Source organism: Anas acuta, chromosome 3 (genome assembly GCF_963932015.1).
Source record: "Anas acuta chromosome 3, bAnaAcu1.1, whole genome shotgun sequence".
Lineage (NCBI taxonomy): Eukaryota > Metazoa > Chordata > Aves > Anseriformes > Anatidae > Anas > Anas acuta.
The window spans coordinates 90902315-90919598 of record NC_088981.1 but is presented as its reverse complement, the minus strand read 5'-3'; the positions used below and the strand labels follow the sequence as shown (position 1 = coordinate 90919598).

The 17284-nt window shown below is 35.6% G+C and overlaps 1 protein-coding gene across 10 annotated transcripts in view; it reads left to right on the top strand.

The window, feature by feature from the left end:
• PHF3 (PHD finger protein 3) overlaps window positions 1–16783 on the top strand; it is a 48796-nt gene extending 32013 nt beyond the window's left edge. For all 10 annotated transcript variants that reach the window (XM_068678272.1, XM_068678270.1, XM_068678265.1 and 7 more), the window contains 11 exons: window positions 261–438; window positions 1978–2128; window positions 2243–2399; window positions 3360–3476; window positions 5396–5524; window positions 5970–6105; window positions 6485–6677; window positions 9206–9353; window positions 10839–10928; window positions 12131–12326; window positions 13522–16783. In XM_068678272.1, coding sequence (XP_068534373.1) covers window positions 261–438; window positions 1978–2128; window positions 2243–2399; window positions 3360–3476; window positions 5396–5524; window positions 5970–6105; window positions 6485–6677; window positions 9206–9353; window positions 10839–10928; window positions 12131–12326; window positions 13522–15683 — 3657 coding nt within the window. In that variant the 3' untranslated portion in view covers window positions 15684–16783. The remainder of the gene's footprint in view (window positions 1–260; window positions 439–1977; window positions 2129–2242; window positions 2400–3359; window positions 3477–5395; window positions 5525–5969; window positions 6106–6484; window positions 6678–9205; window positions 9354–10838; window positions 10929–12130; window positions 12327–13521) is intronic.
• The last annotated feature ends 501 nt before the right edge of the window (window positions 16784–17284 follow it).

Sequence of the window (17284 nt, the reverse complement as noted above, 5' to 3'; positions counted from 1 at the left end):
GTGTTTTTCAACAGGGAGCTTAACTGCAAGATACCTGTGATGTGTCTTGGGCCAGTTTTTCAAAGAGATTGTTAATCATGTTTGGTAGCAATTTGGGATATTGTTCAGTAACTTCTTAGAAGAAATTACATAATGGTGCATATACATCTCAGGGGTTTATTATACCATATACTTAAAAACTCGCAAAAATGCATGGTAATTATGTAGTGGTTCATTATAGCATTCAGTAGCATGCTAGTGTATATAAATGTTTATTTCAGGAATCTGGTGATGGGAAGAATTTGTCAGAATCCAGAGACTCAGATACTAAAAAAGGCCAACATGTTCCTACTCGAAAAGCAACACAAACTGCTGTAATTCCTCGGCGATCTTCAGATGAGAAAAGTGAAAAAAATAGTAAAGAGTCCCTTAGCATGGTTGAAAAGTCCACCAAGTCAGGTAAGGAAGTTTGGAAAAGTACTCCATGCTGTAAATGACATGTGTACAGTGAAGAATGATGACTTCATAGTATCAATTTTCAAGCATTTCATGGTGCAAGTGATAGTGATCTGGAGAGCTGTTTGTTCCCATGATGTTTATGGCCTTCATTTCTCATTTCTTTTTAAACCTTTTTTTAGCAGGTAAATGTTTCCTATTTGAATAGTGGAGGGTGATCACGTTATCAAGAGTGAAAGAAAAAGCGCATCTGTATTAAGCTTAATTTCATGTTATAGAAAACTTTGTAGCATTCTTCCATAAAATAGTAGGAGCACTTAATGGGCATAAAAGCGTTGATATTGATATATAAGTAGTACCATAAGTAGTACCTTGAAACACTCATTTCTTTTGCACAAATTGATAAATAATTGCATCAGAATTCATATCAAAGGGGAACATTATATTGCACACTGAGCCATCAGATTTTCATTTGTAATTCTATTTGAAAGGTAGACAGGACCTATTTTCGCTCACAGCAAACAATCCCCCAGCTCCCTTCCAGAAAGCATTACTCTTCCAAGTTCATGATAATGTGAAATTCTTGTGATTTGGATCAGAAATCTCAGCAGCAATGCTAGAGAGATTCTGTCTGAGAACTGTGTCTTTAAATCCTAAACTCAAGTTTTGAATTCATGTCTTAAAAAAATCCACTTTTCTAGTCTTTTGCTAATGTTGACATCCTAAAAAAACTGTGGAAGAAAACAGTGGAAAATGTTGGGGTTAAATGTAATGGCATCTTTTAAACTTCAAACACTTTGCTGTTCAGAATTCTGAGTCACAAAATAGCTGACATCCTTTCTAACTGCAGATTGCAGGAGTTTAAATGAGTCTGGTATCCATGATATCATTGAATTATTCTAAAATATGTTAATTAAATTAGGAGGTGGCAAAATGCTGTCACGATGAATTCAGAATAGTAGTTAATCTAAAGATCAGTTTTAAACATAGAATCACAGAATGGCTTGGGCTGGAAGGGACCTTAAAGACACTCTGATTCTACCTCCCCCACCATGGGCAGGGACACCTCCCACCAGCCCAGGTTGCCCAAAGCCCCATCCAGCCTGGCCTTGAGCACCTCCAGGGATGGGGCATCCACAGCTTCTCTGGGCAGCCTGTGCCAGTGCCTCACCACCCTCGTAGGAAAAAAGTCTTCCTAATATCTAATCTAAACCCACTCTTTTCTAGTTTAAAGCCATTCCCCCTTGTCCTATTTTTGCACTCCCTGACAAAGAGTCCCTCCCCAGCTTTCCTGGGGCGCCCTTTAGCTACTGGAAGGCCTCTCTAAAGTCTCCCGAGACCTTTTGTTCTCCAAGCTGAATGAGCCCAACTCCCTCAGCCCTTCTTCGTAGGGGAGGTATTACAACCCTCTGATAATCTTTGTGGCCCTCCTCTAGCCTTGTTCGAATACTTCCAAAAACAAAAGCTCGTGATATCCAGCAAAGGTAATTGTTTATTTAATTGGCTGTGTTACTTACAGTTTTTAACTCTGTATTTTGATAGGTGTTCATGAGAAACAAGAAATTAAGAAAAAGAAAAATGAGAAAGGATCAATCAGTGCAACACATCTACCAGCTGTGCCAGCTTCCAAACCTTCTGCTGATCAGATAAGACAAAGTGTTAAGCAATCTCTTAAGGAAATTTTGATGAAAAGGTATAAATATATGTATTAAATTATTAATTTTGTTTACAATTCCTTCAGAAGACAAGATAAGAAATTAATTATTTGGAAGTATTTGGTAATTTTTGTACTTGTGTTTTCTCACAGATTGACAGACTCCAGTTTAAAGATTCCTGAAGAGAGAGCAGCAAAAGTTGCCACAAGAATCGAAAGAGAACTGTTTTCTTTTTTTCGGGACACTGACTCAAAATATAAGAACAAATACAGAAGTTTAATGTTCAACCTAAAAGATCCAAAAAATAATGTATGTATTGTTTACTATGGTTTGCAGAAATCCTTTATTTGCTGTAGGTTAAAGAAAAAGTTTTCTGTGTGGGTACATTATTAGTTCTTTCACAATTAATCCTGTTCATTACTTTTTTGTATGTTTTTTATCTTGATTATTTGTCTTCTGGCATATTCAGTGCTCTGTTTTTTTCTCCATCATTAATTCTTCATCTCTTTCCTCCCTGTGCACTTAGTAGTGGGATTTCAAAGTGTAGTGAATATATTGTTTTGTCAATATTTTTGTAATTACTACTGATGTGTATTTTTCCCCATACTTTTCTTTTTTTGTTTGTGTCCTGTAGCTTGTCTCACTGTTGTTTTCATACCCAAATTTCTCACTTAGTCTTCACTCATGTTTTCTGCATTCTTTGAGCTCATTATTATTGACTCTTCAACTTCTGTCTTTTTGACTTATCAATTGCTCTGATTGTTTCTTCTTTGTTCTGATCAAGTTGCCTTGTCTAGTGTCTCCCTATAGTAATCTCTCTATATTGATGATAACCAACTGTAAATTGTATAAGCAGACTAAATTTTTTTTTTTAACTAACTTGCCTTGTTTGTGCATACCCCCAAATTATATGGCATCGCCCCCACAAGGATTCATTTACGTCAGTCAAGAAGTATAGACATCCTCTTTAATATTACAAAAAGTCTCAATTACTGCTGCAGTGGGCATAAATTTGCTTTCTCTTTTTTGGAACAATGGTTAACTGTGCAGCTGGTCATTAAGAATATATATCGATGTAGAACAAACAGGGAGCTCTGAAATTAAGGTTTGTATCGTAAAAAATCTAAATCTAGTAGTGCTTCTGATAGTGAGAAATAATTACAAACAATATATATAGCTGTATAGAGTGTATTGTATGTTGCTTCTCTACTATGTTTCCTATTAGGAGCTGTTTTGTCTCAGCAATAGTTAATTATTTTTTTCTTCTAGATACTGTTTAAAAAAGTACTGAAAGGAGAGGTTACTCCAGACCATCTAATAAAAATGAGCCCAGAAGAACTGGCTTCCAAAGAACTGGCTGCTTGGAGACTAAGAGAAAACAGACACGTGAGATTTGTCAATTTATGTTGTTTAGTTGGATGCCTAAACATATTTAAATTCTGTTTTCAGGTTAAGTGTATTCAGGAAGAACAAAATGCATGTTACGCAAAGCAACTCTAACTAATCAGGAGGACCTCTATAATTTGAATACGTAGTATTCAAAACCCAAAAGAAATATTAGGACAGAAGTGAAAGAAGTAGTCAATTCACCAGAGGGGGAAACAGTGCATTTTCCTATGCCATGCAGCTTTCTTGCTGCTCTTCTTTTCCATTTTTTCTGTCTCATGAGTCCAGGCTTTTGTGTCTATCCTTATTTCCAATAAGATTTTAAAGCTCCAACTGGGGTTTTATAGAAACCAGGATTTTTTTTTAAGAGGTAGAGAAATCTCTTGAGTGAAACCTAATGGGCCTTTATAATTCACATATTGATGGTGCATGACATTTCATCCACCAAGAAGTAAATCTGAAGCTGGAAATTTGATCTGCCAGTCTGAAAAGTCATCTGAAGGAAATAAATAATAACGTAAGGTATAGGAAGTTTATTAGGTTACATTGGATATTACTTTTCTCAGAACTGGAAGTCATGATATATTGTAGCTGTGCTGATAGTTTAAAAGGTGAAGCAGGAATATAAAGAGCTGTGTTATTTTTATAGAAGATGCCTTTTTCTTAAATAGTACTCTTTTTAATGGTCAGTTAAACTGATGATGGTTAGCCAGTGATAGTTAACTGTGGCTACTTAAAAATGCTTGTTTTACAGCATCAAGTTTTCTAGTTTACAAAATCTTGATTTGCGTTGACAGGATCTTTGATATTTATAAGCTACTGCATAGGACTGAAAGGCACAAAATTTGGATCATGTTAATTGGGATACATTTTGTGTTTGGCTATAAATGAATAGGTACTTGTCTGTACAATAGGTGGAAATCCATGACCTTGAATTCTGTGTGGTAAGAGTGAAAGAATGTTTAGTGATACCTACTTCAGTACAGTGAAATGCTATTTTAGAGACTGATTTGCCTTGTGACATTATTTATTCATATTTTTCCTTTCTCAAAGCCCATATTTTCTATCTAATGCTCATCTTTTACATTACATGCTTGTTACATGTGTTTTATTTTTATAAACGACAGTAAAATACTGAAAATAGATGATACAACACAATACTGTACTGCTATGAGGGACAACTTCAAAACAAAAATATATTCTGCTTAAAATTACTGAAGGGTTCTAAATATTTCTAGAAGTTTTCAAATATTACACAGAAACATAATGCAACGTGTAAAATAAATAACAATGATTGTTTCATCTGATTGTATTTTTCATTTTCCCGTTTAAGGAAGACTTTAAGATTGTCACTTACAGTGCTTTTTTTTCAAAATTTTCTAGTGTGTTCAAAAGTAACTAAGTACTTGTCAGACAGCTAAAGTAATCATAGAATCTTTGTTCCTTAATCAAATCAGGCTTAAACTGTTGGGGACAGCCAACACAAACTGTTCCTGATTTAAGTAGTAAAGATGTTTTAAGAGATTGATTTAAGAAGCAGTTTTAGAAATAGTGGTGTATGTTTTCTTCTTTGTGATGGAGCAAAGTAGCAGTCCTGATCAGAATTGGCATATGCATTAAGAGTACGTTTAAATGTTTTTATTGAGGTAGAATGTTTATGTACTCAAAATCAAGCTCTTGGAAAATTATGTAAATCTGTATGTATTTGTGCCCTACATTTTCTTTATTATTATGGGGAAAGAGTTAATGCATTTTTCTTTAGACCTCTTACTTGTGGTTTTGCTTTATGAAACTGACTGACACTTGCAAAATAAGAATATATTGTATACCCATAGAGTTTTCTGATTGCTGTTGTTACATTTACTAATTTCCAAGTTGTTTTTATATGAACGTACACAGATAGCCTCCTGTTTTTACAGACAATCGAAATGATTGAGAAGGAACAGAGGGAAGTTGAAAGAAGACCTATTACTAAAATCACTCACAAAGGAGAAATAGAAATTGAAAGTGAAACACCAATGAAAGAACAAGAAGTTATGGAAATTCAGGTAGAAAACAAAACTATTAACAGAACAATTTACAACCATTTTATCCATGAACCAAATATGCTGTGTATCAAGATCTGACTACATTAGGTCTGTTTTGAGTTTAATTTTTCTTTTATCCCTACTGACTGGTGTTTTTTTTCCCATGTTGTGTCCATGATCAGATGATGAATTCAAAAAATAGTAGAAAATACTCTGAATCTTTTGTGAAGAAATATATATATATAGGAATAACTATGCAAAATTTTTATGCATTTCTAGATTTTGTGATAGTCTCTTGGGTTACAGAGACTTGATAACTTTTAGGTTATAGACCTGAAGAGAAAATTTTGTCTGAAGGGAAGAAAACACCGTAAATAAAGTGAAGATATAATAGAAGAAATAAACAGAAATATTAGGAAAATTAACAGAAGAAAAAAGCTAACTGAAATGTTTTGACTTTCCTTAGGAACCTAATATGACAAAGATGTTTGAGAAGTCAGAGGAAGTTGACAAAGATAAAGAAGGAAATGAATCTGCAACTCCAGACACCACAAGTCAACACAAAAATCATCTCTTCGATCTTAACTGCAAAATCTGCATAGGTAATTTTGAGAAGCACATTTATTTAAATGCATCATGCACCAAGGCAAAGAGGAAAATCCTTGTTATGAGTGTATGTGCTATCATTGATTTGCAGTAGAAATAATAGCATGGTTCGGATTGGAATGAACCTTAAAGATCATCTACTTCCAACCCCTCTGCTGTGGGCAGGGACACCTTGTATTAGATCAGGTTGCCCAGGACCTCATCCATCCTGGTCTTGAACATCTCCAGGGATGGGGCATATTGGAGCAAATAATACATTTATCATATCACACTGCAATGGCTATATTGTATTTTTGGTTCATCTTCCTTGTCTACAGAGGAAGTCCACTTTGTTTATTTAATAAAACAAACAAAATTTTACTTCGTTCTCTGCAGGTCGAATGGCACCACCTACTGATGATATTTCTGCAAAAAAAGTGAAGGTGTCTGTTGGAGTTGCACGGAAACAATCAGACAATGAAGCAGAGAGCATTGCAGAATCACTTTCTTCAACATCATGTATTTTAGCTTCAGAATTATTGGAAGATGATAAACAAGACTTATCCAAATCATTCTCACCTCTCCCAAAGTAATATAAACTGAAAAAAACAGTGTTTTTAATGAAACACATTATTTATATCGTTAACATATTATGACTAACATTATTTTTTGATGGCATTTCATAGCCTGTTTGTATAGTGGAAGTAGTACACCTTTTCTTAGGATTGGGGTTATTTGCTGGAGTACATAATGCTATTCATTTATATAAATAATGCTACATATATTGTGATTACAGACTTCTAATGTTTCCTTCTGGGAAAAATAAACCTCCTTATGTTTTCTGGTACAAAGATACCTAAAAATATATGTGGGTTTCTATTAAAAAGGTCAGAATATAGATTTCATACTGTATTGTGCTATTAAGGGACATAATATTTACAGTGCTGCAATCAAAGTGTGTGTGTGTGTGTTTGTGTATATATAATGTTAGGGACTTTGAGGATGCTCTAGATAGACCAATGAAAATGATAAACCAGCTTAGTTACAAACCTCCAAAAAATAACTAGCGCTTAAAAATCTTGCCCAAATGAACTGTACAAGTATTCAGTACAGTGGATCTGTTGCCTTACAGTTAGCACTAATGTCCACGGTCTTTGTTAGGGTTGTTAAGACCAGAGATCTCAGTGTGAGAAGCTGAAACTGAAGTTATGCCATCCTTCTCACCTGTTTTCTCATCAGTGGTGTTCTGTGCTGTCTGTACTCTCTCCAAAACGAAAGGGGAAAGATGGAGAAATCTCATTTGTTCCCAACACTGTGTTTTGTTTGTTTGTTTTTTTTTTACAGTCTTGGTGTTTCCAGGCATCTTCCTTGCTTGTTGTGCCAGATTGTTTTTGTTCTGTCATCATCACATGTCTCTCTCCTGCCTGCCCTACATCTCTTGTTGTTACCTTGCAGATTTTGTTACTGTTTACAAATGCTTCTTGTGCCCCGTCTGGAAGCAAAGCAACAACTCTTAATTTGCCCCTTTGCAGTTACTGATTATTTTATGCTTTGCTATGTTACAGAATGCTTTTGTGTTGTGGCTGCTTATGTTGTTAGCAATGTTATGTTTCTTAAAAAAAAAAAAAAAAAAAAAAAAGTATATACTGTTTCCTGTTACACAGTTCCAATGTGGTTTGTTATTTTTTTTCATTTGTGGTAAGGTAAGGAAATACTATTTATATCGTGCTTACTATGCGTTTTCATTATGGTATGCACCAGGCTACAGTCAGGTCTGGTATGAGTAATACTTAGAGAACAGTCATTATAATGTTGAGTTAATGTAGGAAGGATTTTCATCTGAAAGAAGAATAGTTTTATCTTTCAATATTTCTAGCCATGTCAGACTGTGTATTTTGGGATGCTGATAACTCTTTCACATTTAGAAGAAAACCACAGAGCAAATGGCAAAAAGCAGCAGCAATAATTTCTAAACCTGTTGTCTTACTCGCTTTAAGATGAAAATGTGGTAGCTATTCTTGAACACACGGGTTTTGTAGACCCCTTCTGTTGGAGAATTTTTTCTCTTTAGTCCTTGCCCTCCCCTTCTTTCCTTGGCTTGTAATTCAGCCAGTCTGTCAGTATGGGTTTTGCTGTTTGCCGTCGGCTCTCTTCATTTTCTTCCCCCCTCTCTCTCTTCTCTCTGCTAAAGGCAAATTGCAATTTATGAGGCTATATTTTCTGGTTTACGAGAGGTGTTTCTAGAAAATCATTGACTCTCAGTTATTTAGAAATGACCAGTGTCCATAATGAAATTCAGCCTTTATCAGAGCAGTGCAATCCTTCACCAAGGACAGTGGACTTTGAATCTTCAGCAAACTATTCTAAAAACAAAGAAGTAATTTCTAGGGTAGACAGAAAGAAACACCAGTTATTGTGTTACTATTGCAGCACTTGTTACTAGTAGCATGCCTAGAGTGTTTTAATAAGTACGAGTTTGGAAAAAAATTAAATATGTCTGTAATTTAAAAAATTAGCTATAATGTCTTTGCTGAGGAAACCCCCAGGTTGAAAAACGCTCTCCTGTGAAATTATTCAAGTCTTTCAGTTTATTTCTTGCAACTGTTTTCTTTTAAAGTGTGTATGAGGAAACATTGCCTTGTGCAGGTGATGATATTGGAATTCAGAAGAGGTACTCACAGAGCTTGTGGATGTGATGCATGAGTGAGAGCAGCTAGCCTGTGGGCCAGTGACAAGCAAGGGGAAAGCAGATACTCAAGTGGTGGGTAGACAGTGTTGCAAGCAGAAGTAGGAGCTTGGAAAGCAAGGTGAAGATAAGCCAGCAGTTCAGTGTCATCTCCTCCCCTGGTGCAGGGGAAGACCTTAACTTCTGTGTGTTCAAATGATAGAGTAGTGAACTAACATGCTGCTTATCTGATGGTCCTTCATGTAACACATCTGCTCCTGTAGAAGGAAAGAAATAAGATTGTCTGCCTATCTCTTTTCCTAGACCCTCAAATATGCTTAACTGAAAAATAAAATTCTTAACGATAGGTAACCTGTTTTACAAAGAAAGGTGATTATTTACATGATCTGACATGTCACGTTCTAAACAAAGTGTTGTCTGTCTTTTTTCAGATCAGAAACACCTGGTACTGTAGAGTGTGAAAGTCTGTTTCTGGCACGCCTGAATTTCATCTGGAAGGGTTTCATCAACATGCCTTCTGTGGCAAAGTTTGTTATTAAGGCTTATCCAGTGTCTGGCTCTTTTGAGTATTTGACAGAGGTATTTACATTTCTTGCAAAGAACGAACAATTAATTTATTAACTTTAGTGACTTGTTTACCATAGACTAATAATAGTATAATGATGAAAGGCAGTGAAGCATGATCGCTATACTGAGTTGAAGTACTTGTGGGAGGAAATAGGATAGGTAAGGTTTATATGTATTTACAAGTAACGTATTTCTCCCTACGTGGACCCACGGTTCATCAGGACTCAAATTCTCTGAATCCCTGAAATGTTTAAGATGTTTTGTTCTCATGTTTCTTGAGGATGAATAGCAGAATTTCCAGAGCTGGCTTCATAAGGGCTGAATCGTTTCTAGTTTATTATGGAGCATCTTCTATATTACAAATTAACAGGGAAAGGCAGGACAAAATTTGCTACTGAAATAATCATCTCAGTGGCATCTGTTTTCTGAATTAGAGGTGGAAAAGTGAATGATCAGTTTTTAATTCAAAGCAATAAACAAGTCAGACACCTCTTTTCCAAAAACGGATACTGTTGGTGGTTTCTTTTAACATTACGTGAAGTCTCATTTTCTGCAGTAAAAACCTGCATAACAGGAATTGTATTTTTGCCAATCTGGTGGCAGTTGTATTCGTAATCTCCACTGTAAGACTAAATTGTCCTTTATATATATTTATATATAAGTATAAATAAATATATAATAATTATTATTATCATCATATACTGTAATTATATATATAATTACATTAATAATAATTATACTATAATAGTTATATATATATATAGTATTCAGTATCTGAGGCAGGAAATGGATGCAACTGCTTATAACAGTTGTCTTTGCAGCATAAAATAAAGATCAAAATCTCACATAAGGGTAAGTGTTACTTCTCACCAGTGACACAGGAAGCATCAGCTGTCTAATTAAATGGCGTTAAGTCTTTTATTAATGTGCTTATCTTTACTTGGCTGTAAATCTTTAGTGTAGTGCAGGGCATGCAGTACTCTTTAGCCCATGTACTTTGCATAGCTCTTCTGCTCTACTTCAAAATGACTTTTTCCTAAGTTGTTCTGAAATTACTCTGGAAGTCTGTTTATGTCACTGGTGAATAGTGAACTCAGTAGTATCTGAGAACAAATTTTTGTGTATATGCATCTATAAGTAGATTGCATTTTTTTCTCATGATTAAGATTTTGAAAGCTTGTATTCTTTGATAGGTGTAGGGCTTGCATAACAGTTTAATTTTAAAGATAGCTTGTGTTTACAGTTAGTGTTACTGAAATAAATGATTTTGGAAGATGTAGATGAACAGCATTGAGTGATAACTAATTTATTACTAATAATTGATTTTGCACTGAAAATCTTAATACAAATATACAAAATCTAAATGTAAATTACTTTTTTCTACTGTTGTTAACTTCTACTGACTTTTAAAATTAGAATTTAAGAACTATAAAAATTATGTTTTGAATATATGAAACAAATATGTTGGATTCTGATTTCTGTTGTCCTTACTCATAGGATTTACCTGATAGTATTCAAGTAGGTGGCAGGATATCTCCTCACACTGTCTGGGAGTATGTAGAAAAAATCAAAGCTTCAGGGACCAAGGTAAGAAATCTTATGTATTGAAGGCTTGCTTCTTAACTTACATCCTGTTTACCCTGGACATCTTTTTCTCCTGGGACATTTGCAAAATACGTAACAGTTTACGGATAACTCAGTTACATTAAATGGGATGGGCGGCAGCTGTTGGCATTTGTTTTCTATCTGTCTAACCTCAATTGGTCAGGTGTTGTTCAAAAACACTTACATTCTGTTGCAACATACACAACTTCATATGTCTCAAGTGTTACTTTCTAGTTTCTGTACTGTTACAATATGTAAAACCACCTTAGTGGCTCAAGATGGACTTGTACCACTGCGTGCTGGTTGTCCTTCTGCTGGAGAGCCCCAAACTAGACGCAGTACTCCAGCTGCTATCTCACAAGTGCTGGATAGAAAGGAACAATTGTTTCCCTTGACCTGCTGGCTGCTGTGTTTCTGACACCCAGTATACGGTTGGCTTTCCGTGCAACATGGGTGGTATTGCTGGTTCATATTCAGCTTGCCCACCAGGATCCACACATCCTTTTATACCATGCTGCTTCCTAGCCTGTCCTGGTTCCTGGGGATACTCCATCTAAGATTGCAAGATTTTGCATTTGCCTTGGCTGATGTTCATGAGGTTCTGGTCAACCTGCTAAGGTCCCTCTGAAGAGCAGCCTGCCTTTTGGCACATCAGCCACTGTCCCTAATCAGGTATCATCTTGGTTTTGCAAAAAATCTCCTTTTCCATCTTCCTGGTCATTAAGTCATTAAACAGCATCAGCCCCAGCATCAACTGCTGAGCTGGGTTTTAGATGGAAGTGTGGGATTAGGATGCTGGTCTTGCTTTAATATTAATTAATTGCTTAGCCATGAAAGACAATACAAGGCAAATCTTTCTAGTAATGTTAAGCATTAGGGAGGGGAATAATTTAGGGAAGCATGCCAGCTTCCACTTAAGCTTGTTATTTTGCAGGCTGATAAAAGTTAGCTTGTCATAGAGTAATTTATTTATTTAAATTCTAAATGCTATTTGTTTGCTTTTTCCATTTGCTTTAATTACTTTTGACCTTGTCTCTATTCCTTCTACCTCCTCTGTTCTCTGCATTTCTGGGGAGACACTTTCTTTTCTTCTTTGAACTATGCCTTTTAATGAAGAATAGCCATTGAACAATTGAAATTACATTTTATATATATGTATCTTTTTTTTCTCTTTTTCTAAACAGGAAATCTGTGTAGTTCGCTTTACCCCTGTAACTGAAGAGGATCAGATATCCTATGCTTTGTTGTTTGCATATTTCAGCAGCAGAAAACGTTACGGTGTAGCTGCCAATAACATGAAGCAAGTGAAAGATTTGTATCTCATCCCATTAGGTTCCTCAGATAAAGTCCCACATCATCTTGTGCCTTTTGATGGGCCCGGTAAGTACAGCATGGAATTTGGAAGTTTGTTACTGTTTTTCGTTTATATAAGCTTGTAACAGAAAAGAAAAAATAATTTTAAAAGATGGTTAATGAATTTTTGAAAAATAACAGTTATTCTGTTGAAACATCTCATGATTTTTCCAGCGTCATATTTGCTTCCTTGAGAAGACATTAATTTCCAATTTTAAGACTATTCTGATAATTAAATGTACTGTTGCTGAAAAAAAAAAAAAACCTGAATAATTTTGTTTCATGTTTTATTGCATAATTCCTCTAACCCAGATTTCTTTGTAGTTGCTATCTCAGAAAATTCAGTGACACAGGTAACCTTTGACAGTAATCCTACTGAGCACCAGGTTGATACTGTAACGTAAAAACAGTATTTTTCATTATTTGAAATATACTTGCTCCTTTTTTTTCCTTTCACTTGAAATGTTCCAAACATTTTAAAAAGGGAAGGAAAAAAAACAAAATAAAACAGACACGTAAAGTTTAAAACCAGCAAGAAATAAAAAGATCCTGAAATGTTTGTCATTTGTTGCTTAAACCTGAGTTCTTTTGTTCCAATTTTTTTTGGTTATTAAAAAATTGCAGATGATTTCATTTTAGATGGGTGGGGATGAAACTTAAGAGGGGATAAGCTACAAGTCATAATTTTGCAACAACCTAAATTAGAACAAAATGCATATGGAAGAGAGAATTGAAACATGGTGCCCTTTTGGAATAAGGGAAGCATTTTGGAAAGTCAGGCTTGGTCAAACCTTTGAGGAAATGCATCCAACATAAATTGATTACCAGACTTCGTAGTTGCAAGTGGTATATTATTATTATTATTTTTTTTTTTTTTTTTTACTCTTGTGCTTTGCTGTCACTGTAGCTCACTTAGATGTTTAACTTTTTTTCTTACGTGACTAGACATCCTTTATAACAGTCTTGTGTTCAGTATTTGGAAGTTATACTGGGTGATAAAGTACTTAAAGCAATTTTAATTTGCTATGGTTGAAGGCATAATTTTCATGTTGGAAATAGTTCTGATTATAAGTATTGTTTGTTCTGCTTAATGATGGAAATCTCAAATGTCAGAAAGTGTATAATTTCCATAATATATAAGTTTGTGGGTTATTTTTGTTAAAAATGATTGCCTTAACCAAAACATAAGTAGATGATAATTTGCTGTTACAATTTTGTGCAGGGATTGAATTGCATCGACCAAATTTATTACTGGGATTGATAATTCGGCAGAAAATGAAGAGACAGATTACTGCTGTTGCAAGTGTTACTAGTAGTTTTGCGGACGAAGCTTCTGAAAGTACCTTGAGTAGCTTGCCGCCAGAGAAGAAAAGCAAGCCAAACAAACCTGAGGTCTCTCATAATGACTTGGTACTAGAAGACGAAGAGGAAAATGATTTTTTTAATTCCTTCACAGCAGTGCTACATAAGCAGAGAAACAAACCTCAACAGTCTAATACAGATGATCTTTCAGCAGTAATTGAACCATTAGTGGAAAGTACAAAACATGAACCACCAAAGCCTCTCCGATTTCTTCCTGGAGTCCTGGTTGGGTGGGAGAATCAGCCTTCCACGCTGGAGCTAGCGAATAAACCATTGCCAGTGGATGATATTCTTCAAAGCTTGTTGGGTACGACAGGGCAGACATATGAACAAAGTAAGCCAGAGACGAGTCCCAGTGAAGACATACCTTTATTAAATGAACAAACAACTTCAAAAGAAGAAAACATGGATGTTGCTGAAGTAGCTACTGAAGTCAGTGAGACAAAGGCTAGTTCGGATGATACACAAGAATCCACTAATGCTACTGGGGATGCAGCAGTTGTAGGGACCTCAAGTTCTGCAAGGAGTGCTGGAACTTTGATAGGACTTAGTCTAAAGGGAAAGCCTCCTGATGTCTCCACAGAAGCATTTTTAGCAAATTTATCTGCTCAGTCACAGAATAAAGAAACTGAAGAAAGTAAAGAAAATGATTCAAAGCGGCAATTGCTTGACAAGGATAATACTGCACAGGAAACTAGAAGGACAACAAATTCCAGCTTTTCTTCTTCATCAAGTGCAGGAAAAAAAAACGAGAACAATGGTAATGCAAGCTCTGCTGAAGGTACTACTGCTAATACCTCTAAATCACCACAATTTATTAACCTTAAGAGAGACCCTCGACAGGCAGCTGGACGAAGCCAGCAGACTAGTGCTTCAGAAAACAAGGAAGGGGATGTTAGCAAAAATGAAGACCGACAGAATGTTTCAGGAAACGAACAAATGGAACCAGAGAATAAACAGACTTCTGGAGAAATGGGATTAAACCCGTATCAAAGTGATGCACAAACAAATGAGATGCAGTGCAGTTCAACTGCAACAAAAGCAGATAACGCATGTGCATCACAGGCAGAAGATACCAAACAGTCACAGGAAGATGCACTGATGCAAAACATTGAAACAGTCAACTCTTTTAGAAGAGGACCAGCAGCAACTTCATCTCATTTTGAAACTGAAAATTCTTCTCGTTCTGAGTTTATTTCCAAAGTCCCAAGCCCTGGCAGCTTCTCATCTGTTAGACCTCCGCAACAGAATTTTCAGCATCCTAAGTCTAATCCACCTGGATTTCAGTTTCAGGCTCCTGCACCTCATAACTTCCCTCCACAAAACAACCCTATGTTTGGATTTCCTCCTCATTTACCACCTCCACTTCTTCCCCCTCCAGGCTTTGGCTTTCCTCAAAATCCGATGATGCCATGGCCACCTGTAGCTCATTTATCAGGTCAGCCACCACACTATGCTGGACCCATTGCACAAGGGCTACCAGTGGCTCACAAACAATCCAGATTCTTGGGGCCAGAAAATTTTTTTCAGGGTAAAGACAGTAGGAGACCAGAAAGACGTCATAGCGATCCTTGGGGCAGACAAGAACAGCAATTGGAGAGAGGGTTCAGTAGAGGAAAAAATGATCAACACAGACAAAGATTTTATAGTGACTCTCAGCACCAAAAGAAAGAAAGACAAGAAAAAGAGTGGAACAATGAAAAATACTGGGAGCAAGATTCTGAAAGAAATAGACGCAGAGACAGAAACCAGGAAAAAGAGAGAGAGAGGAAGAGTAGAGAGGAAGGACATAGAGACAAAGAAAAATTGCGGCTTCCACACAGTGATAGGGGTGCTGATGGAAAATGCCCCAGAGAGACTAGAAATCCAGAAAAAAAGACGGAAAAGCCTAAGACGGAAGAGCAGGATCAAGAAAAAGATAAGGAGAGGGAAAAAAGTAAAGAGAAGCATAGAGAACGAGAAAGCGAAAAGAACAGAGATAGACATAGGGACCACAGTGACAGAAGTAAAAGCAAAAGGTAAAAAGATGCAGGCAGTCTTTTAAAATCCTATTTAAATAAACTGTTAGATTAATGTCGTAAAACTTTGTATAAAAAGAAAAAAAGCCTGCTAGGATTGTGCCATCTTTTTTATTCAGTGTTGGTGTTTTGCAGAAACAAGTCTGTGTTTTGGTACCATTCAATGTACCAATACTCATCCTTTTTTCATTATACCAACTATCGCTAGAAGTAGGAGTTTAATATTTTTAAAGATTTTACATTGCTGTATATTCAAAATTTTAAAGATTTCTTTTATTAATATGCAATAAAGGCTTAGAAATTTTCTTAGCTGATAAAGTTGGCTTTAGTCAAGTCTGCAATATAGTCGCTGCCTTTGGTAATTTGTGCTCTCTTCTGTTTTAAGATGCTCTGATAATTTTACAGATGAATTTCATACGATAACCTTCTTTTTAAATTGCACTCTTTTTAAGGATTGTAGCAAAGCCTCAGAGTCCACACATACTACAACAAAATATAATATGCTCGGCGATGTGAAGAGTTTTTTAAATTATTCAGTAGTACAATAAAATAATTCAAGTGTATTTCATTGGTTTTTCAAGTATTTCCTAAGCATCTAAAGCAGTCTGTGACCAGAAATTGGAAGGCTGAGCTGCTCGAATGTTATTGCTTTAAACTGCACTTGTTTTAATAAGAAAGCATTTTTAACCTAAGTTCTTGAAAATATGATTTGTGGTAGTTGATTCATTTCTCCCTCCATTTTCCATGCTTCAAAAACTTGAATACCTAAGCTTGTACATTACTTTGTGTTTTGCTATCCTTTTTACTGTAAAATGTAAATATTTTAAGGGATATTTTGATTCTAAAATGATAAAACTTTCTCACATACTGTGTGTGTTTGATTTCATAGGTGTGAAAATGTAGACTAAATGAATATAGCAGGCTAAGTTGTACAATGCCACACTGGTCTTATGGCTAAGTCATTCCGAGTTTTGGGGGGGGGTGAAGAAAGGGGAGAAAGGTAGAGGGAAATTTGTACCATTGGGACTTTCAGTAAATTGACTGCTATCCATTTCAAAAACTAAAAGGCAGAAAAAAAAAAAAAAAGAAATAAAAAAAAGACAACCTGAATACTGAATACAAACTAAAATCTTCTGCTCTTACCCTTCCTTAAATACCCTGGTCATTTTGTCTAGTCTGTTAGAAACAAGAAAAACATTCCATTATGTAAACCAAAAGTTAGGTTTATTGTTCTGTTTCTCAGTGTTCTGTTTTTTATTTTGAGTACATTACCTTATGTATGGACATCGCATTTTGCACTTTGCTGTAGAAAAACCTCTTCTTTTTCAGAAGGTCTTTCCAGTCTAACAACACACTAATAACTGTTCATTTTAAATATGGATGTATTTTAAAGTAAAATTTCATTTGGGTACCCTGCAGATAGATTCACAGTCAATTCAACTAAAATAAAAAGAATCTTGCACCAAATGAAGGGGGCAGTAGCCTTTTATTCAGTGATGTTTCTTAGCCTCATAATTGAGAAGATCTAAAGGGAAAAATCCTCTGTTAGTAACCAGAAGCAATATTTATCCTTCTGAGTTTTGTAGTGTGATAAAATGACATTAA